Genomic DNA, 24,015 nt, shown 5'->3' on the forward strand with positions numbered 1-24,015 from the left:
CTGGCACCTGTGGCCATACAGTCTATCTGTCCCCCTAACTATCAAGTCTCCTGTCCAGTCTCCTATCACCAAGGTCCTGTGTACCTTACGTTTTCCCACTGTGCTGCAGAGCCAGTTGTAGTGCTGCCAACCTGGTTACTGCTGCTTTCCCCTGAATGGTCACCATCCACCCCACCAACAGTATCCAAAACAGTGTACTTGTTTTTGAGGGGAATGGCCACATTGGATTCCCATACTGTGTCTACTCTCTTTTGCCTTTCCTGGTGGTCACCCAGCTACTCTCTGTCTGCACCTCATTAAAACTCTTATCTATGAAGTGCTCAGAATCTTCGATGATCCTGAGTGCATCTAGCTCCCTAACATGGTTTCCCAGGACTGCAGCTGGGTGTACTTTTCCCACTTCCTAGATTAGTGGTGCTGGAAGAGCACAGCAGTTCAGGCAGCATCCAAGGAGCAGTAAAATCGACGTTTCGGGCAAAAGCTTTTCCCACTGGTCTCCCTGAGTTGCCATATCCTGCAGGAGGAGCCTGTGGCTGCCGTAACTGCCATCTTAACTACTATAAAACTAAAAAGGAAAATTTTAGAAGGACTTGGTCAGTTTACCTTGTTTTTGCTGAGTTTTTATTTAGCTGTAATGTTCGGATAATGCGGTCCTTAATCAGACTCCTAGCCATTCTAAGGGGAGATGGAAACTATTCATTCCTGTAATATCTCAATGTTTTGTCAAATCACCCTTAAAATTGTGAAATTCTGGGGGATATAGCCTTCGTTTGTATAATTTCTCCTTGGTCTGTATAATCTAATATCTATTACATGTGATTCTGTTAAGCTGAGTGCTCTCAAAGATCATACAGCATTCTTAAGGTATGGTGCCCAGAACTGTTCAGTCTTGCAGATTTGGTCCAGCCACGGTTTTCTACAAATGTAACATGACAACCATCCCTCCAAGATAAGGAATGAACATTTCAGTCTGTCTCTTTAACCATTTTCAATAACTGTTATCTGATTTTAATGATCAATCCCCTTTCCCTCACCTCCCTTGACTCCAGAAAATATTCCCTCCTATTTGCTTCTGATTTGGAATCAAAACTTATTTGACACATTTCTGGTTAACTTTTAGAATGGACTAAAGTTATTTGTAATTTTACTCTTCCATATGCACTGATTACAATACTGCCTACCTTTTTGTGTAATCAGCAAATGTCAATATATGGCTTTGTATCTGATTGTTCCAGTCTAGAACTCTGCCTATACAAATGTAGGTAAACTACCAAATTAGCACAGCAATTTTGTATTTCCTGTGGACTCAATTGGAAAGCCCACATAATCTTTTTGCAAGCATTTAGCAGCTAAAATGAAACATGACCTTTTAAAGACTCAATGAAACTAATGATAATGGGTATGCCAAGCACTGAGACGCTAGGGTCCATTGAATAAGACCCAAAGTCCATTCAAGTTTATTAATCGTGGACAGTAGCTGGGTAGCCTGTTATGGATTGCAGTTTGAGTCAATCACAAGATACAATGGAAGAAAATAAAGGAGAACTGGTTTCCGTGTGCAATCAATTCTGTCATTCTGCAGACCTCTTTGGAGCACTCTCCCTCCTCGGCTTCGCAAATTTTTAAAACTCCCTATCCTTTCTTGAACCTCCCATATTGTGCAATTTTAGCTGAAAAGTGGAGGCATTCCTGTTTTTGCACCTAAAATAAAAACAAAAATCGTAAATTCTGGAGGTTTGAAACAAGCAAAATACTAATTGCTGGAGAAACTCAGCAGGTCTACAAGCATCAGTGGAGAGGAAACCGAATTAGTGTTTGGAGTCCAGCAACCATTCTTTAAAGTTCTGCCAGACCTGCTGAATTTCTCGAGCATTTTCTGTTCTTGTTTGTTCCACTTTCTACCCTAATATGACCAACTAATTTCCTGAATACGTAGTTAAGATCTAGCCCAAAACTAGTTTGATCTTTTGACACTTTGTTTTGAGTCAAATTGGTATTAAATACGACATACATTCAACTTCGTGTGGAATTTCGGTTTCTATCAACTCACTTTCTGTTTCTCTTAATAGGTTTTTTGTTATGCATTGAGCTCTGATGATGGTACTAATTTTCGTGTGAAAGTGGTTGCTGAAGCAAATCATTTTGTGGACCTGTCCCAGGTAAGAACTAGTGGATTGTAGAGTTCAGCTACTTAAAGCGTTCATCAAGAGTTTAAACACCGGATTAATCCTGTTTCTTGTATAGATTTTAATTTGTGCAGTTGTAGTCCGGTGTTTGTTCTTTTGACGCAAGAAAGAATGGGTTCAGACCACATTTGATGTGGTTGATTTAGTAGGTGTGATTGTCTCCTGAAAGTGTCCTTTGTTACTGTTTGCTTCTCTGCCGAGTGTCATTGATGTGGGCTGAATAGGCATCAGAAGAAATACTCAGCAATCACCAACCTGTTTCCTACCATTTCACATCTCTGCTTTGACATAAGTAGTTTGAAAGAGCTCTTTGCCATAGGACATTGGAACAGGAGTAGGCTGCTTTTGGTCCTTTTGAGGCCACACTGCTATTCAATATGTTCATGATTGATTATCTAACTCAGTCTCCTCTTTCCACTTTTTCTCCCATACCCTTTGATCACTTTAGCCCTAAGAACTATATTATTTAATTTCTTGAAAACATTGAATATTTTGGCTTCAACCTCTTTTTCTGTGGCAAGAACTGCACAGGCCCTCCACTTTGCGTGAAAAGGTTTCTCACCATCTCAGTCCAAAATGACATACCCCTTATCCTTAAGCTATGACTTCTGTTCCTGGACTTCCCGGTTATTAGAAGTATCCTTCCGGAGTTTATGCGTCTGGTCCTGTTGGACTTAGAGTATGTCATTAAAAAATCTCACTCATCAGTGAATGTAGTCCTGATCGATCCAATCTCTTCAAATGTTGGTCCTACCATACCAGGAGTTCAATCTGGTAAATCTTTGTTTTGCTCCCTCCATTGCTAAAACATCCTCCTTTCAGAGAAAGATGAAAACTGCATATAATACTGTGTCTGGTCTCACCAATCCCCTATACAGTTGCAACAAGCCATCTCTCCTGAAGTTGAATTTTCTCATTGTGTAAGCCAAAATATCATTTTTTTTAAAGTTGTTGCTTCACGTGTGTTCTTATTTTCAAAGACCGGTGTACAAGGAAAACCAGGTCTTGTGCATAACTTCACATATAGGCGCATTGCACTTCACCTGGAATGCATTTATCAGCTAACTCAACTTGACCAAATCCTGTTGAAACATCGCTATCATCCTCAGTTTACCTTTCCACCTAGCTTTGTTTTGTCTGCAGACTTGGAAATTTTACGTTTAGTTCTCATGTAAATCATTAACATGTAGTTATAATGTGGAGGTGCCTGGGTTGGACGAAGCAGAAGTCGCACAACCCCGTTATCACGTCGTCCGAGGGTTACTCCTTCATCAGCTGAAGTTACTTCACCCGAGGAAGGAGCAACAGTCCAAAAGCTTGTGATTTCTCACAAACCTATTGAACTTTAACCTGGTGTTTTGTGACTTCTGAATTGATATATAGTGAATAGCTGGGGCCCCAACACTGATACCTGCAGTAACTCTAAGCACTGCCTGCCACTTGAAAAAGGCTTGTTATTTTTCTACTGTTTCCTGTCTGTCAACCAGTTTTCTGTCCATGTCAGTACACTGTTCCCAATCAATGCTTCGATTTTATATGCTAACATCTTAGATGGACCCTTTATTGAAACACTTTTGTAAATCACCTCCATGAACTTCTTGGAGCTCCACTCTCCGAGATGCATAGTTGAAAAAAAATCCAGTGGATTTGTCAAGCATGGTTTCTTTGTTGTAAATCCACACTGACTCTGTTGATCCTGTTACTGTTTTCTACCTCTTCTGTAAATCTTTTTCCTCATTATCAGGCTAGATGCTAGGAAGTACTTCTACATACAAAGGGTGGTAGAGATTTGTAACACTCTTGCACAAATGGTTGTTGTTGTGAGGGCAGTTACAGTCATAGTCATAGAGATGTACAGCATGGAAACGGACTCTTTGATCCAACTCGAGTATGCTGACCAGATATCCCAACCCAATCTAGTCCCACCTGCCAGCACCTGGCCCATATCCCTCCAAACCCTTCTGATTCATAAACCCATCCAGATGCCGCCTTAAATGTTGCAATTGTACTAGCCTCCACCGACTTCCTCTGGCAGCTCATTCTGTGCATATACCACCCTCTGGATGAAAACGTTGCCCCTTAGGTCTCTTCTATATCTTTCCCAAAGTTTTAAATCTGAGCGAGATGAAATTTTTGTTAAGCTAATGTGTTTAGGAATATGCAAAAGACAGGTAGGTGGAATAGGCCAAAGATCAGCCATGATCTTGTTAAATGGAGGAACAGGCTCATGGGGCTGAATGACCTCCTCCTGTTGTCGTATTCCTTGTTTTTGCTCTATGCTTTGATTGTTGATTACATTGGCAGCCTCCAATCCATGGGAACTCCTGCATTTTGAAATGTTTGCTATCAAATGCAATGACCAAGTTAATGGTCTCTTCAAATGTCTAGCAACTACTGGAACGTTAGTGAACTCATTGCATTGAATGACCTTTCAGTGTTGGCTTGACTGAATTAACTAGTGTTCTAATTCAGCCAATCTGAACAAATAAGAGCATCAGAATACATTATGGTTTGACCTGGTTTAAATTCCTGCAGTTATGCACTACTAGGTCAATGGCATCTAATAAGTAAGTATCAAAGCCAATGTGACCATATAAAGGTCTTGCTCTATGATTGAAAGTGCAACTTTTGTTTCAATCACATTTGATTATTTGTACTTTTTAAGTTTTGTTGTCCAGTCTGTTGTAACATCCAAAGAGGAAACTTGTAGAGGTTGAGAAGTGTTAAACCTACACAATGTTTTCAATATCTCAAGTCTGATTCCTGAAAAGAGGCATATCCCTTGTAATATGAGCTAGTTCCCAGCTGCTTGCTCCTTTACTTTCAACTGGAGCATCTGTGCTCCTTTAAAAGAAACTTCTGTGTACAACCAGCTGGAAGAATTGCAACTGGACAGTGCTTTATATACATGATTTGAACTCATCCTTATTTGTTGAGTTTTAGTAATTCATAATGTTTACTGTCTCTACTTGTGGTTTTTCATTATTCCTTGGATGTATTTGCATATCTTGACTGCCCCCAAATCATTATAAATAAATGTGATTTTAAATTGAACTTGAAATATAAAGAAACACCAATGTTTATTTTTGAAAGGTCAAAATAAATACAGATTTGAAATACTTATGGATTATCAAATTGCTCTAATTTTAAAGTGTACTTTTTTCTTTAAAGTTTATTACTTTTTTTGTCTCCTAATTCAATCAGTCACATTTTATTTGTCTTAAGGTTTTTTAAAAAAAGTAAACTTTCATGTGGGAATGTTTTCTGATCTGCTTGCTAATCTTGTTGCTATGTACACCAAATTATTGTTTTTTGAGTTGTACTATGTCACACAAACTATTTGTAGTCTGTATCCTTGGGCTGATGGCAAGTTACTTTTGACGACAAAAAAATCTTGGCTCCTGACAGTTCATTGTTCATTGTTCATACTGAAGTATTACTGTTCAGTTAATTATCAAGATCAAATTCTGATCAGTCACCCGTTACTTAATGGCCATGCAGAGACCAGTTGAATAATTTGGGTGTTGAGGAAGAAAACCTTTCATCCAAAAGAATAATTAACATTCTAGAAGTCCAGAGAATGTACGACCTAAACGTAAAAATATTCAGAGCTACAGGCCTCCATTTTTGGATTAGATTTTGCCTTTATTTAGCTGTGGTCATAGAGACCATGATCATGTTGCATTGGATTTCAAGTATTGTAAGCTTACTCTAGTTTGAAGTGGTTGCAATTTTGTCCTCTGGCCTTTTTTAAAACTGCTTGAGATCAAATTGAAGGCTTCTGTCAGGTGATTGACTTTGTTTAGTCTCATTTTCCTCCTTGCTGTTAAATGGCATGAGCATGGAAAATACTTCTCTAGTTAGATGCAATGGAGACAAAATAATTACAGAAAAGTTTTGGCTTAGCTATTATCACGAAGAAAGTCACTGCTGAATTAAATTCATTTTGCAGAATGTAAGACATGAAGCAGAAAACTAGATTGAGTTTCTCCCAGTATGCAGTTATTGGAGTTGGGCTTATTTGTTCAGAGCAATGCTGGTGACACAAATTTGTGCATGTTCTTATGAAATCTTAATATTAACTTTGTCATTTCAGAGATAAAATTTTGAGTTGAAATAGTATTTGTTCTCTACCTCCTAGCATTATGCGTAGGAACAGAAGACCATGTGCAGCTGTATTTTCTCCATAATTTCATGACATTTGTGGATGCTTAATGTGTCCTTGCAACTTTTGTGGCTCCCTGTTTTGTTTTATATTCATTCACATGATGTAGACATTGGTGGCAGTGCCACCATTTATTGCACATCCCTAATTGTTTTTGAACTGATAACTCTTCAGAGGAAGAGTCAACCACATTGCTGTGCCTGGAGTCGTGTGTAGGCCAGACCAGGTAATGGCAGATTTGCTGTCCTAAATTACACTAGTCAATTGGATTTTTAAGAAAAAAAGACAACCAAATGACAACCGGGTTGCATCAGACACTGCAAATGGCTTTAGGGACCTTGCATTTTAATATGTGGTCATTTATTTTTTGAACTGTTCAGATTTGTAAATTGGATGAGATGCTGTTGCCTGTCCTCGTAATTCAACTCAATTTGACTGGATGATTTTTGGAATTTGTGAAATTGTTAGACAGCTTCTACTTGAATAATGTAGGGTTGAGTCACCACCACTCATAATTGGAGTGTTTGACTTGATATTGCACCAGGATTTGTTTATAAATATTCTGCAGCAAGATTGTGTTCTAGAGTCAGAGTCCTAGAGATGTACAGCATAGAAACAGACCCTTCGGTCCAACCTGTCCATGCCTACCAGATATCCCAACACAATTTACTCCCACCTGTCAGCACCCAACCATATCCCTCCAAACCCTTCCTATTCATATACCCATCCAAATGCTTTTTAAATGTTGCAATTGCACCAGCCTCCTCCACATCCTCTAACAGCTCATTCCATTCACGTACCATCCTCTGAAAACATTGCTCCTTGGGTCCCTTTTTTTAATCATTCCCCTCTTAGCCTAAATCTGTACCCTCTAGTTCTGGATTCCCTGACCTCCGGGAAAGACTTTGCCTATTTACCCTATCCATGCTCCTCGTGATTTTGTAAAGTTCTATAAGGTCACCCCTCTGCCTCCGAACCTCCAGGGAAAATGGCCCCAGCCTCTCCCTCTAGCTCTCATCCTCCAACCCTGGCAACATCCTTGCAAATCTTTTCTGAACCCTTTCAAGCTTCAGAACATCTTTCTGATAGGAAGGAGACCGTAATTGCATGCAATATTCCAACATTTATCTGAATTAAATTCCCACCTGCCACTTCTCAGCCCATTGGCCCATCTGGTCCAGATCCTGTTGTAATCTGAGGTAACCCTCTTCGCTGTCCACTACATCTCCAATTTTGGTGTCATCTGCAAACTTACGAACTGTTCCTCTTCTGCTCGCATCCAAATCATTTATGTAAATGACAAAAAGTAGAGGTCTCAGCACTGATCCTTGTGGTGTTCTATTATCCTCTAAATGCAGATAATAAAATTCCTTTTTTATCTTTTGTGCAGATCCCATGCAATGGCAAAGCTGCTGATCGTATTCATCAGGATGGGATTCACATTCTTGTTAATATGAATGGATACACAAAAGGCGCGCGTAATGAACTGTTTGCTCTTCGTCCAGCTCCTATACAGGTCTGTAACCACTAAAGTCATTTGTTTGATGTAACCACTTTGCTTTCCTATGACTAACATTATGCAAAGTACAAGGTAAGCAATGCAATGTTTTATCCTTGAATGTTTTCTTCCTTACTCTATTGTTTACTCCAATATACTTCAGCCCTGACTGATCTCTTGAGCTGATTGTTTGTCTCTACTTAAAAATTGATCTTTCCCTCTTTACCTCAGCTGCAATCTGTTGAATATCATTTCTTGAAGTCTTAAGATGCATAGATTCGTTCATCTGAGATATTGTCTCCACATTATCTAGCTTTTCCTGCTGCTAAACTTCCTCGTTCCCATATTTACTGTTTTAGTCAGTTCTGATGTAATGCAATAGTTCTGTTCTCATGCGCTCTTGGATTTTAAGAAAGTCGTGTAATGGGGCTGGAATTGCGTTTATAGCCAATATGTGTAAGGAAAGTTTGTGTTCTACAAATAAGTCTAAATTCTTTAATTGCTTTAAAGCTAATTTGTCTTGAAGAACACACGTTCTAGTAGAACCAACTATGTTTCCTTTAAGCTTCTGTTTCAATCTAATCCTATCTCCTAGATTTCTTTCCCAAAACTGCTGAGTTTGTTCATCTTCTCCTCTGATATTATTCCTTCTTTTCATCCCTACTCCTGCTCTATATAATCCACCATAACATTTAAAAAACAAATCATGCTTGTTGTACTTTCACCGCCATGTTTGGACCCTTGTGCTGTCTCTAATTTGACCGATTTTATTTGTTGCTGGATGAGCAGAAGTTTATTCCAACAACTACTAGGGAGGCTGAAGCCATTGTCTTCTCGTGGAGTCATTTTAGTAACGTAAAATGAAGAGCTAATATGCTTTTATAAAAGAGATTATATTTTGACAAATTGAGTGTTTTGAGATGTGACAGAAGCAAAAGGGGTGCCAATCTTGTTTGAAATCCAAAAAGGCATTCAGTAAAGTACAATGCAAATGGTAAACAGGCAAGATAAGGACTCATGGTGTTGTGAATGTTATTATTGGAGGATTTAATTATGTATGGGAGCAGAGTTGGATAGTAAAGGACATGATTTGTATGAATGGAAACTTCACTTTGGGACAAGATTGAGTGAGTTATGTGAATTTGTTTCGAAGTGGGAATTCAACTAGTAACTACTTTCCAAGTTGAATTTTAAGAGGTAAAAGTTTGATTCAGACCTTGAACTAAAGGCCTAAATTTTAAAATAGCAAGTTCGAAGGATAAAAACCTGATCATGGCAGTTATCGATCAAACACGCAAAATGTGTTGCCTAGATGAGATGTTGATTATTGTAGCAGGAAATGAAGCTAAAAAAGTGACAACAGCTCATATAAGTGAGGGATTTTTTGAACTGCATCGTCACTGTAGATGAGATTGGTGCCAAAGTTAAAAATCTCATGCCACCAGGCTGTAACCTATTGGACTATAACATGGTGTTTTCAACCTGATGTTCAAAGAGTTAAGAAAAGAATTTACAAGAATGTTGCCAGGGTTAGAGGGCTGGAGCTATAAGGAGAAGACTATTTTCCCTGGAGTGTTGGATACTGAGGGGTGACCTTGTATGAAGCGAATTAGCATTCTGCTCATTTCCAGTGTGTAGGCTGCACAGGTAATGTATGGAAAAGAGAAGGAAAAGCCCATCTCTGTTGTCAGGCTCTTATCTCCAAAGTTTGCATGCAGTGCCTCTTAGCTTTTACATAGACATCAGGATAGTGTTCCAGGAGTCTCAACCCTGCAATTATGATTGTCTTGCAAATATTAGAATGAGAATTGGGACTATAAGGAGGTTGAGTGATCTGACCAAAGCACAGTGAGGGAGCCATTCAAGTGGGAGTGAAGAAATGGGGATGTCCTATGGATAGGGGACAGTATAATTAAGGGGGTGAGTTCTCTTTTCTAGCTTTTGAGCCTTGTCCCACAGTAGAGTTGGCTGGAGAAGACAAAAGTGATTTAGCAGAATAGACTGTCGAGGGTCAATGGCAGATACTTTCCTGAAGTTCGTAGCTCACAACAAAGATAAATTTCAGTGAGAAATTTGGTTAGCCACGGTTGATTTATCTTATGAAGTTGGAGAGTGGTATCACTTCGAAAGAATAAAAGTACAATGGGGCAAATATTAGTGGTAAAACAGAGGACAGTAGGCAAAAATACTGGGGTATGTATTGGGGCTAATGATTGATAAGATCCCTAGACCTGATTGGATATATCCAAAGATATAAAAAGAAGTAGCTTCAGAGATGCTGGGCGCACAGGTTTTAAAAACAAAAATGAAGTCAGCAAGCCTGGCTTTGAGTTCTTTGTGGAGGTACAAGCTGGATAAATGATTTCCAACGCACATTTGCTAAGACATCCATCGCAAGGCTAAAGTACCCATGGTGTTGGGGTAGTATATTAGTGTGTCTAGACAATTGACTGACTGAATAAATGAAGAAAAAGTTGGGGCAAAGAGCATTTTCAGGATGTAACTTGTGGAGTGTGCAGAGATCAGTGCCGGAGTCAGTTATTTATAATGTATACTCGTGTATTAGATGATGGGAGTGAATGCATTCTTACCAAGTTTTCTGATGATGCAAAAGTAGGTGAGAACACAAATGTTGAGAATGACAGTCTGCAGAAGGATATTTAATTTTTTTTTGAAAGGAGTGTGGAAACTTGGCAAATGCAGTGTCATGTGAGAAAGTATGACCTGCAGTTTAGTGGAAAGAATAGACTGAAAACTGCAACACAAGGATTGAGAAATCTCAGTTAGCATCCAAGTTCAACAGGAAATGGGCATGGAATATCAAAATGGGAAGCCTTGTTCAAGTGTGCAGGTTTCTTGTTGAACTATACTTGGGATAACATGAACCATTTGGACCCCTGTGTATGGAAAGATGTACAGCAAACTTGGTTTTAATCAGTACCTTAAGAACTGGCATTCTGGATTTTATTTTGGCTTGTTTATATACCTGAAATACTGGAGGTTTACTGTATCATGTCTGAGTAGTCATTTGAGGATCTCTATGAAGGCTGTGTTTTTTTTAAGGCTAAGTTACCTAATTCTGATTAGTGCTGTGTGTATGTGCTCCTGCATTGCATTTCTATTACTTAGTGGTTTTTTTTCATTGATTACATGGAGCTTTGATCAAATGGGGATATTTGATCAACTGGTCCATTTGTGGTCCCTTGGATGCCGTTTAATGAAAAACTGACATTGGAGTCAACCCAGAGAAGATTCACTAGGCTGATCCTGGGTATGAAGGAGCAGTCTTGAGGAGAAATTGAGCAGGTTGGACCTGTAGTCATTGTGGTTTTAAAAAAAAGAGATGTGACTTTATTGAAATGTGAATTTTTTAATAGGGCTTGATAGGTACTTGGAGATAAGTGGTTTGTGTGGATGGTGAATCTGAAATACTTTTGCTACAGAAGACTGTAGAGTGAATCCTTGAGGTTTCTTCAAAGCTGAGTGTTTTAATCTGTAAGGGAATTGAATGTGATCAGGAAAAGGCAAGAAAGTGGGGTTGAGGATTATCAAATTGGTGGAGCAGAATTGCTGGGACTAATGGTTTATTTTGAAGTTGGCAGCTGTCTCATGAATTTCCACAGGGATCACTGCTGGGGCTTCAGCTATTTGCAATCTATTAAAACTACTTGGATGAAGAGACCAGCTTGAATTCACCCAAATTTGCTTACTAACCAAAGTGAAAGTAAATTTTAAGCATGACGTTAACAGTCTACGGATGATTGGATTATAAATTGAGACTTGGCAAAGGTTTGGCAGTTTGCCTATCCACTTTGGTAGGGAGAATAGAAAAACAGAAGTCTCTTTTAAATGAAGAGACTGTAGAATATTGGGACATGGTGATCTGGGACAAAGATGAAAATGGAGAAATTTATGTTGGAGTTGTACAGGTCATTGGTGAGGCCTCTTCTGGTGCACTGTTCAGTTCTGGCCTCCATGTTAAATGAAGGATTTTATTAAGTTGGAGAACGTTCAGAAGAGATTTACCATGGTGGTGTTGAGAATGGAGGGCTGTGGCCAAGAGCAGGCCTGGTACTTAGATGAGGATTATGTTGGTTTGGTTGGACCCAAGGGTCTGTTTCCATGCTGTATGATTCTGACTCTTAAAAACTCAGCAATCTACCAGAATCTGTGGAGAGAGAAAAGCAATTACAGAACAACCTTGATTATCCAACCATCAGTTATCCAAATTTCAGATTATCCGGACAACATCTCAAGGTCCCATAAAAGTGCTGTCTGTTGTTCAAACAAAATACTCCCTGCCTGTCCCGTTTGGATAATGTTTTGAGTCTGACATGACAATTCTAAAGTAAAAGGAGTTTGAATCTGACATGACTGGTCTTCGTGCTGAAAGATTCAAACAGTAAATAGGGAAGCAAGTGCAGTGTTGTTTCATTTTGCCTGCAAAAAGGCCTTCAAAATAGGCAAATCTTGTCCGGACTCTACAAGCTATTAATAAGATTATACCATATTTGTACTTTGCTGTTTAAAACATTTACTTGGATTGGAGGCAGTTCATGGAACATCCTGTAAATTGCTTACTGGGGTAAGGGTTGACCTGAGGAAAATTTGAACAGGTTAGGCATGTCCATGTGAGTTTGCAAAAATGAGAGAGAATCTTAGAGAAACACTGAAGATTTTGAGGGGTTATAACTTTTTAAATGTTAAAAGGATGTCAACTCTTTTTTTTTTGAGGCAGTCTTCAACTGGAGGGCACCATTTTAGAATTGGATACCTCTTGTTTATGACTGTGAAGATTATTTATTCTGCATATTGTTTTGGCAAAGAACAGTGGAGGCTACATCATTGAATATATTCAAAGTCTGAGCAGACAGTTGAGGCCACAGTCTGATCCTCTGATCTTATTTGACAGACTAGGCTTGATGAGCCAAAAGCTGCAGCTCTTCCTCCTCATTATGTTTGTCTTTGATCGCCATCACAAATTGCTCCTAAATAGTCGTTCAATTCTGCTTGGCAATAGTTTACAAGCGTATCAAACTACTCAGTCATGCGGCTGTATTGGATTTCTGACCACACGTCCCATACTATCATGTGACTCCTTCATAATATTGATTCTAATTCACCTTTGTTGATGACTTTGTTACTCACTAGACATGAGTATTTGAATGCCCTCCTGTCCAATTCCTCACCACCACTATGTTCAATTCTCCTAAACTTGATGTCATAAATTCTGCTATCCAATTTCTAACTTACACCAAGTTCCTTTCACTAATAACTTTTTTTTTACTTCTAGTCCTTTTGATGTTTCAGTTTTCATGTTCTTATCTGTTGTCTTCAATTCCTCCTCCTCGTTGCCCGCTACCTGATCCCTTGTGATGGGATCCATATCTCCAACTGTGCAAGTTTTCTTCACTTCCCCCACCTGTTGTTTCCCCTCCATCTTCAGATTTTCATTGCTCTACCATTGGCTGGGTCCAGAACTCATCCCTAAATGCTCTCCCTCTACTTGCTCCTCTTAAGATGCTTATTGAAAGTGACCTCTCTGACCAAGTTTTCTTTTTAACCCTAATATTTATGCACTACTCTATTAAATTACTTGCCTGTTAAACCCTGATAAACATTTTACTTTGTTTAAATAAAAGTTCATGGTGCGCATTTGGAGTGTTTTGTCTTTCGATTAATAAGTTTATCATCTGGTGAAGGCATTGTTATGTCTCACACCTGTTCACTTAATTGTGTGGCACAGCAGTTTATTAGGAGTTGCTCAGTATTCTATTTGCTAATTGGTACTCTGAATAAAATTTTGAACATACTGTACTGATTTGTGTTCTTGTGTGGAAGTCTTAATGTTAAGCTCATATACAGCTTTACTTCCTAGGCAATGTGGCTAGGTTATCCTGGAACAAGTGGAGCTCCATTCATGGATTACATTATAACTGACAAGGAAACTTCACCACTTGACCTGGCAGAGCAATACTCAGAAAAGTTGGCCTACATGCCCAATACCTTCTTTATTGGAGATCATGCCAATATGTTCCCACATTTAAAGGTAATGCGTTGAATTGGTTTTTCTGTGCCTGACCATTATATGGTGTCTTTGGAGCCTCATGGTTGAGGAGTTGAACATATGATCTCTTCTGGCTCCTTTTTGTAGCTGTAAAAGTAGCTCATGGGCTGAGTGGGGACTATCCCTTGGTCACAGCTGTTCACACAATTGCTTTGCTGGTGGACAGTTTTCAATTAGTTGTGTGTTGCCAACTAGCACTCAAATTGTACATGTCTGTTTGGTTCCCATTGTCTACAAACAACCAGCTGTGAAACCAGTACCTTTTTATACACTGTCAGCTTACTTGTTTTAAGAACATGGAACAGTCTTTGATTTTTAAATGTTCTTTTCTCATTTCAGTCTGCAGTTGAAAATACAGGGAAATAAAGGCACTATACAAATTGCTGCACGAGTGAATAACATTCATTAATGGGATGTTTATCAGTCTGAAGTGTTAGTGCAGGTTCCATGAGTCTAGATTCTTAATTTATTCCTGGAATGCACTTCTCTCGCAGATCCTGGACACTTTGTTGAATGGAGATAACAGAAGGAAGGGCTATAGGTGTTCTGTTCAGTGTTCCATTTGTCCATGGTGACGATTTTGGAATCTTTCATTCCAGCGGTCGCGGTGTCTTTGCCAGTTCAGCTTGTTGCCATGGACCTCCTAGAATAAGTTCCCTGATGAGGACTATTAATCTGGTCCAAACAGGGAGCCTTGGCTGACATACTAAAAAGATGAGTGTCAGAGGTACTGATACTCTTGTGCCTGACTCTGAGGCAGTACTACAGCCAAGGACTATTCATGTGAAAATAGGTGAGTTGGTGATAGGGTATTGGCCTATAGAGTTATTTCACAGCCCTTCTGCTATATTGCTGTTGCTTGACTTAATTGTCTTCCTGATGCCAAATAAATGTGAAAGATATGGTGTCTTTGAAAATTTTAAGTCTTTATCGTTTCAGTTAAGCAATTGAAACACAAAAAATCTGTTACAGACATGTTTTAACAGTCCATTGTTAAGAGAAAGTTGGTAAGTTCAGAAAACAGTGATATATTTAAATTAACTATCAACTAAACTTCTAATGCTGTGATGCAAACCATACTTGGATCTGTAGTTGCTTTTCTTTTAAGCATTAGGAGCATATGCAACAAACACCGGCAAGATTATGCAGCACAGCCATTCAAAAAATATCCATTTAATTTCAATGTCTCCTCGCATACATTCTTCCTACAGTTCTACCAATTAATACCTTAAGATATTGTCTACTATTAGGTGAAGGGATATGTTCTTTCTGTTTGGGCAGTTGTTAGTGATGCTTATTTAATGAATAACCCTGCCCTTTTGAGAAGTACATGCATTTCTGAAAATTTATGGGAGAGATATTTGCAGGACTGATGTTTGTAAATTAAGGTTGCTTTTCTCTTTTTAGAAAAAGGCTGTGATTGACTTCAAGTCAAATGGACACATTTACGATAATAGAATTGTTCTGAATGGTATTGATCTGAAAGCATTCCTAGACAGTCTGCCTGACGTCAAAGTAGTGAAGGTAATGAGGAAAAGCCACCATGTATAGATGCAACTGTTACTTAAGACAATTATATGTACAAAGCCAAGTTCAACATTTGTGGTAGCAGGTTTGGTGCCATTACTAGCTGGGCAGAATCCTTTTAAGATGTGGAGAACTGCTTAAAATTTATGCCTGTTTCTAAACTGTAAATGGATCAGTTTCTTCTATAAGTGCATTTTGAGACTACTGTTGCCATTTCAGGGTTTTGGTAAAATATTTTTAAAATTTATTTTTAAGTTTATTTTTATTTGTATTTCACTTTTACATTCATGAGGAGATAACGAAGTGGTGGCACAGAACTCTTTTCCATACAATAGAATCCCTACAGTGTGGAAACAGACTCTTCGGCCCAACAAAACCGCACTGCCCCTCCAAAGAGTAACCCACCCAGACCCATTCCCCACCACCCTCTATTTACCTCTGACTAATGCACTTAACCTACACATCCCTGAACATTTGGTTAAATTAGCACAGCCAATTCACCTAACTTGCTCATCTTTGGATTGTGGGAGGAAACCAGAGTACCTGGAGGAAACCCATACAGACACGGGGTGAATGTGCAAACTCCACATAGACAGTTGCCCAAGGCTGGAATCAAACCCAGGTCCCTGGTGCAGTGAGGTAGCAGTGGTAACCACTGAGCCACCGTGTTGCTTCCTGATGTTTTGTTTCAAATTTGGTGTCTCAAGTACTTTTGTAACCATCTAATCATTATAATGGCAATGGTACTTACTCATAATGTTAGTAATGGGTCATGTAACTTACAATTCATTGTTAAGGGATGTCTAGCTATTATTTTCATTGTGTGGACACCATTATGTTAAAAAGATTTCTTTTTAAGCAAAGGCTTGCTGCGTATTTAGATGGGTGACCCCTTTGTTTCAACTGAAAAACAGCCTTTGGTTTGTATGATGTTATCTCTGGCCATTTTCAGAGTTCATTTGGCAAGCTAATAGTATTTATAGTGCAAGATGAGTAGTTCCACCAAAAGTACATGAAAAGCATTGTGTCTTGTCTGGTTATCCACTTGTTGGACATACTTTTAAGAGCTGAGAGCAAGAGGGTTTTTAAAAAATGAGATTGCAGAATTGTAGAACAGCAGAAAGGAACGAAATACTCCACTGCGTAGTTGGACAGCATACAGTGCAGTTGTGCTTTTAAATTGGATGAGCAGAGCACTTTGTGAATGAGAATTTGGCACAGGTTGTGAAAGTGGAGTTGCATTTGAAGATCAGTGTAGATTCTCAACACTTAATCTAAATCCCACCTTCTTGTTCTAATATTCAAGAATGCTCGTACACCTTTCGCACTCCTGTAAATGTTGCCATGTTCTGTAATTTGATTACAACAGTTCCATGGCTTCTCAAATCCTCTGTATACTTTGTCCTAAATTTATCTTATTCATGCCCCTCATTGTAGACCATAAGCCAGTGAGTACTGTAAGTTTGAGACACCATTTGTCTGTGCCATCTTTAAAGACCTCCATTAATCATCCCATAAGGCTGTCTGATCTAAAGAAACTGCCGAATTTGCAAAACTATCTTAAAGTCCTTCATACTAGACAGCCTCCTTGTGAATCTCCTTTTTGTCATTTTTTGCCTTTATATGCACTTTAAAAAAATCCAAAACTCTATCTATTCTCACTGTATTCATTTATAAATTCATTGAGCATCATTACATTTAGATCATATACACTAAGCAGAGCACTTAAGCAGTTTTTAAACAGCCATTTACAAAAATAATTGCAGTATTCTCTATCGTTCACATCACAGACTTTCATTTATTGAAACTACTTCCTTTAATCTCCCTTTTACAGCATCCATTTTGTCCATCTAAATACTTCCTGTAGATTCTGAGCTTTGCCTATTTTAGTACCATTAGTTTTCAAACACATTTTCTCTAGCATATATCCATATTGACTATTACCATTGTTTGGAGGCTGCACAATTCACCTCTGGAATGAAAATTTGCTCACAGCTAATTTCCTGCGAATTGACTCATGTTTGGACTTCTGTTGCTCACAAGGAAAGAACCTTGGCCTTGTGTTGTATGTGGTGTCTTGTGGAACCTGGACCAGGGTGCATAAAACGTAACCTCATGTTCCATAACCTTGCCAGACCTTTCAATATCCCTTTGTGAGCAGTAACCTGTCGTCAAAAGGAAAATAAATGTTAATTTCTTTGCAGAATGCATTAGTTTGTTATAAACTTAGGTTGTTGCCACAATATGTTTGCTTTAATAAAGATCAACTTTTGTGTTTTTGAGGTTAAGACATTTGCTTCCTTGTAAAAGGGATAGTCCTGGGGCTTCAAATTGAGGACATTTTGATCACTTGGTTATGTCAGGTTTAAGAATTGGTATAGTTTTGGCATATTTTCACCCCTGTAGCAAGTAGAAAATGCAGAGTTTCAGCACACATACAGGATAACAAATGGCATCACAAATCAGTGGCCAGTTTTATAGTTGTCTTTGACTGAAAACTGTAAGTCACACACTCGTTCTTGTCAGTCACATTTGATAGCATGAAACATTGTTCAAATTGCAACCTAAAGAAATCATTTCTTTTGAAACACAACTTTGTAATTGTTGATGTGCAGTTTGGCTATTGATAATTGTGGCATCAAGAACTGTGCAGTACGTTTTCATCGGGATGGTTGTAATACTTTTGAGACATTAGATTAGTCAGAAGTAGTAAATGCTGTTGTGCTGAATTTTTCATACATTGCCTGTGCAATTTGCAGCTGAAGTGTCCTGATGGTGGAGACAACTCTGATACAAACTCTGCACTTTCAATGCCTGTTGTCCCAATGAATGCTGCAGCTGAAGCCATTATCAATATGATCAACCAAGGGCAAATCCAGGTCACAATCAACAACTTCACAGTCAGTAATGGTCTGGCAACGACACAAGTAAGTGAGAGCATCATTGAACTTGATGTGGGTGGGAAGTTAGAGGTTCTGTGCCTGGAGAAAAGTCGATCCAACTCTGAAGTATTGTGTTTCTAAATCATGAGTTCATTTATCATGTAAACTAGACTTGTATGTTGGAAAGAAGGTTTAAAGTTCAGGTGGGTTTGATGGCCATAAATGGATTGTTGTCCTTGGTGAACAGTTACTGATTTTGAATGTGGAGAGTGATGTGAAGTGTTTATTTTGGATTACGATCTATGTCTACAAGCTGTGTTCTTGGTAAAACTATCGTTGTACTTATTAATCAATACGTTCAATCTGCCATCAGATCAACAACAAAGCAGCAACTGGCGAGGAGGTACCACGTACAATCATTGTTACAACACGGTCACAATATGGATTACCAGAAGATTCTATTGTTTATTGTAATTTTAACCAGCTGTATAAGATTGATCCAAATACTCTACAAATGTGGGCCAGTGTAAGTATCATACTTAATGTTCAGTGAAAATGTGAATGAGTAGTTTCTTAGCTTTTATTCAAACTGATTATTTTGTGATTAGAAATGATCATTTAAAGGGGAGGGAAAGGATTGTAAATCCTAGATGAAGTACCACAGAAGATGACAATGCAATTGTCACCCCAGAAAGGTCAATAAGGTCAGGGTATTTCTGGAATGGAGAACAGTGAGCAACTGCACATTCACGTGCAATGTTCAGTTTTAGGTAAGATACTGATGTTTCATATTGTCTAAGCAAATGAAGTGGCACTGTGCTGTTTAGAAGATCATTGTGCTGACTACACTGTTGATAATCCCTCAGTGAATTATTTTAGAAGGTATCTCCTTATTCTGTCCATACTTTTGAAACTAAATGTTTCCATTTCATCGTGAATTGATATCCTGCACCATCATTTATTATTATTGGTTCTGTCTAAAGTCTCTAGTATCTACTAACATTACATTTGTAGTTTCTTGACTTTTTACTGTCAAATTAGTGAACACCGAAGGACTGAATAAATGTATTGAGTTTTTAACTCAAACACCTTTTGAGGCAGTAAGTTCCAGCCTCCCACTAAAACGTTTTGCCCAGCCTTTCCCTCTTTTTATCACTCTGTTCCAATGCGAATACAGATACAAAGTTTCATTGAGGGCTCTGCTCAAAATTTGTGCCAGATTCTCTCAATTTAAAAGTAAATATTGAAAATCATGTTTATATTTTCTCTGCTTATAAATTTCTGGTTGAGAGATCATTCTCTCATTATCAACTTCCTTCACCAAACATTAATTTGGTTGTAATTTTATGCTTAATGCAACAGATTGTAATTTTGCAGGCGAGTTTAAACATTGTTCAACAACAGCAAAGTTGTGCATTGTCCAACTTATGAGAAATTCTATGGGACATTGTTGAAATTTATAATACTGGATAATGTGATTAATGATCTGTTGTATAAAATGTATTTTTTTAAAAAGTCCAAAGCTTTGCAAAACGTCACTAGTGTGATGGAAATTGTGAAGTGCAAATGCTGATAGTGACATTAGCTGTTGACTAAGTATACTGAATGTATACTTTCTTGCAGATCCTCAAGCGAGTTTCTAATAGTGTGCTGTGGCTACTTCGATTCCCTGCTGTGGGAGAACCCAATATTCAGCAGTATGCCCAGAGCATGGGACTATCTGCCAACCGTATTATTTTTTCACCTGTTGCCCCAAAGGAGGAGCATGTGAGACGGGGGCAGATGGCTGATGTCTGTTTAGACACTCCACTCTGTAATGGACACACAACAGGAATGGATGTACTCTGGGCAGGGACGCCAATGGTGACAATGCCAGGTATGTGCAATGGTGGGTCAGAATTTTTCTAAGAACTATAAATTTGCACTCATAATGTTACTAAAGGAGCTTTTGAGCTTAAATAAGATACTTGTGCTTCCTTTATCACTATTGGTAAAATACACTTGTTAATTTTTTCAGGTGATTATTTTACTCAGTTGAATGCTGTTGATTTTATTATTGCTGTAAAAAGACTTTTTTTAAAGCTTTCTCATTTTGCAAGAAATACTAATGTAAAGAGAAAAATCACATTTATAATTTCAAAGGAGATTTTTCATTGATCAAGTGAGTTCTGCTTGGTAAACATTGCCATAAAAACATCTGAGTTAGATGATGACTGACAGTTTCAGCTTTTCAGTCAGGCAAGTTCATTTTGATTGGCAAGACATTTGCCCTGAGAAATTAATCAAAGAATGCTGTCACCTATTTTGTTGAGTTGAAATGGACATAATGTGTGGATGTGTTCTTGTCTGTAAAGAATGGACTCCATGTATTATCAACTGACAATTCTAAGTTGGTTGTCTGTGTAACTCATTGGTGAGATCATGTTCTCCAATTGCAGAGTCCCATATAATGTTGGGTGCTGCTTTGAGATTTACATTTATAGGCTGGTTTGGTTTGATCAGACTTTGCCTGAATAGCTAAAGGGATAGCTACGTGGTGTGTCTCTGTGGGACACTAATCTCATTGCTTGTGTTATATTAGTTATGCAGGCTATGTGCCCCAAAGCTGGTTGGTTTGCACGTAATATCACCAAAGTTCTTTGGGCTGGGAGGAGAGTCTTGATAGGTCACTACAAAAATGTAATTGTTTTACTCAGCTTATATTGGCCATATCTCTTTGCTTTTCTATGTGCTTTTTTGATCTTTAGATATAAAATAAAAAGGATTCATAAATTGCATTTCTTTCTTAAACAGTTATTTATTTAATATGAAGTAAAACTTATTGAATGGTGATGGAAAAGCGACAAATATGCTCTGGGTGAAGGGAAAAACTGGATTTCTTTCTAGAGTTCACTTTGGGAGGAGAAACAAAATCTTTGGGTTATAAATATTTGTTTTTGAAGGCAAAAAAGAAAAAGGTGTTGAATGTTTAGATGGCAGGTATAGACAATTGTCACCAAAATGCAGCTTTGTACGAAACAAAGTATTGAGTATTCTTCCAGTCTTTCTCTTTAGAACAATTTAGGTTCCAAAATAGATGTGCCAAAAAGGTTTTTCAAAAACTAGACTTAAACTGAATAATTCCTTTCAGCAAGCTTCCTGAACTGGAATTCTAAAACAATGGATGTAACTTACATCTAGAGCCTCGACCTGAGTTACAAATCTTCTCAACTCACTAATTCTAAAACAAACTCCAAAACTGCGAAATACCAAGTATTTTCCCTGAAAAGTGTTCAAGTAATTAAGACCACAAATTATCTGGATCATGTTCAACTAATGTCTTTTTATAAAAAGTAAATAAAGTTAGCGGTGAACTTTCTAACCATATCACTAAACACATCCTAAAACAGAAAAATTGATAGTTGTCTTTCTCTTTCAATTCTGCCACACCTGAGTTTTTATAGTGCTTCAGTTTGCAAATATATGGCATATATAGTATTTGGTTTTTTAATACCATTTAATTAACTGGCAGTTCTCTAAGTTTGTCCACGTATGCTTATCTTGACACTATTCTCTCTGGGAATTCTATCTTGTCTCTTCCATTCATTTTTTTTTACTGATTTCATTTCCCTTCTGATGTGTGTTAAGGTGTTTACGAAATCGCATTTTCACCGCCATGTCTCCTTGTGTGATGACTTCTAGGTCCAACTTCCATCAAATGGATTTCAACTGAAGTTCTGTCCTTTGTGTTAGAAACGCTTTGGGATTGTGGGTATCTCTTGGACTTGAGTGTACCTTGAACTGTGTTTTCATTGCATCATTGAAACATTGAACTTGGAGCAAGAGTAAGCCATAACAGTATAATGAGGGAATATGTGAAGTTGTTCATTTTGGAAGGGAGACCAAAAGGGTGGTATTAATTAAATGGAAGAAAACTGCAGAAAGCTGCAACAGAAAGGGACTTCAGTGTACTTTGTACAAGACACTGAAAGCTAAGACACGCAGCCGGTGATCAGGAAGGTTTTTTAATAGCACCTTTGTGACTTTGTACCATAGAATCTCTGCAGTGTGGAAGCAGGCCATTCTTTCCATTGAGTCCACAGCAACTGAGTAGCCCACCCAGACCAATCCCAATCCCATTCCACTATCCCTACAACCCTGAATTTCCCATACTTAACCAACCCAACCTACACAATCCTAGACAGGGCAATTTAATTTGGCCAATCTACTTGCAAATCTTTGGACTGTGGGAGGAAACCAAAGTACTGGAGGAAGCTCTCTCAGACATGGGGCGAATGTGCAAACTCCACACAGTTGTCTGAGGGTGCAATTGAACCCAGGTCCCTGTTGCTGAGGCAGCAGTCCTAACCACAGCGCCCTGCTGCCCCACGAAATTGGATTAAAGAAGTTGCGGAGTCTTATTGTAACTCTACATGATGTTTGTGAGACCACGTGGAGTACTGTGAGCATCTTTGGTTCCCTTATACCATAAGATATAATCTTCATTGGAGGCAGTTCGGAGAAGGTTCATTAGGATGATCCCCCAGTATGGAGAGATTGTCTTCTGAACATAGGCTAAACAGATTGAAATTCTGCTCCACTGAAATTTATGAAACAGGTGGATTTCTTAATGAGCTTGACCGGGTCAATGTTTAGAAGATATTTTTCCTCTTGTGCAAATGTAGGACCTGTGGGCATAGTTTCAGAATAAACGGATGGTAATTTAAGACTGAGATGAAGAGCAATTTCTTCTCTCGGGGTTGTGGTGTCTCTTTGGAACTCTTTGCCATACGGAGTTGGGTGGCACGGTGATTCAATGGTTAGCACTGTTACCACCTCAGCCCCAGGAGTTTTTAAAAATCTCTCTGTGTGGGTTTACCCCCTCAGTCCAACAATGTGGGGGTTAGGTGGATTGACCATGCTAAATTGCTCAGTGTCCAGGGATATGCAGGCTGGGTAGAAATTCAGGGTTACGGAATGGGAAAGGATCTGATTAGGATGCCCTTCGTAGAGGCAGTGTGGGCCTGATGGCCAAATTGCATGCTTCCACACTGGGGATTCTATGTAACTTGATGTAATAGTGCATGCGCGTGTGTGTGTGTGTATCAAAGGCTGAAAGGTTTGTGTTCAGTAGAGGAATCAAGGGTTATGGGGACGAGACAGGAATTTGGACATGAATGTTGGGTTAGTCATGAGCTGATTTGTTGAGCAGGCTCAAGAGGCCTAGTTCTGTTAATATTTCATATGGTCCTGTTTGGCCCTTCAAGCTTGCTCATCATTCAATAGAATTATGGCAGATCCTGTCTTTCAAATGCCATGTTTCCACCTTCTATTTCCACGCACCACCACCAAACCTCTCCCCTCTTCCCCATCCCCAAACTTCCATGTCTTTTAAAATCTAGGTATGTATCTGTCTCTGTCTTTGAATATATTCAGTAACTTGGCCTCCATAGTCTTCTATTAGAGAATTCCATAAATTTGGTACACTTTGCATGACCAAGTTTCTCCTCCTCGCAGTCTTCAATGGTCTAGCCCTTATCCTTAGACTTGGCCTGGTCTAGACTCCTCAAACAGGGAAAACAAACTCTTTTTATATTGTGCCTCCTCTGCCATCCATTATGAAAATGGCTGATCATCTCTACTTTTGTTTGCAATTTAGTTTCATACTCCAAATTTGACTGACAGGCTGAAATTATTGTTCTCTGTTGCTG

At 38.6% G+C, this 24,015-nt stretch overlaps 1 protein-coding gene across 3 annotated transcripts in view; it reads left to right on the forward strand.

The window, feature by feature from the left end:
- Positions 1–24,015, forward strand: part of LOC132820523 (UDP-N-acetylglucosamine--peptide N-acetylglucosaminyltransferase 110 kDa subunit) — an 85,128-nt gene that overhangs the window by 50,652 nt on the left and 10,461 nt on the right. For all 3 annotated transcript variants that reach the window (XM_060832751.1, XM_060832750.1, XM_060832752.1), the window contains 7 exons: positions 2,070–2,159; positions 7,742–7,867; positions 13,728–13,898; positions 15,324–15,440; positions 18,203–18,370; positions 18,699–18,851; positions 19,949–20,201. In XM_060832751.1, coding sequence (XP_060688734.1) covers positions 2,070–2,159; positions 7,742–7,867; positions 13,728–13,898; positions 15,324–15,440; positions 18,203–18,370; positions 18,699–18,851; positions 19,949–20,201 — 1,078 coding nt within the window. The remainder of the gene's footprint in view (positions 1–2,069; positions 2,160–7,741; positions 7,868–13,727; positions 13,899–15,323; positions 15,441–18,202; positions 18,371–18,698; positions 18,852–19,948; positions 20,202–24,015) is intronic.

Source organism: Hemiscyllium ocellatum, chromosome 11, assembly GCF_020745735.1.
Source record: "Hemiscyllium ocellatum isolate sHemOce1 chromosome 11, sHemOce1.pat.X.cur, whole genome shotgun sequence".
Lineage (NCBI taxonomy): Eukaryota > Metazoa > Chordata > Chondrichthyes > Orectolobiformes > Hemiscylliidae > Hemiscyllium > Hemiscyllium ocellatum.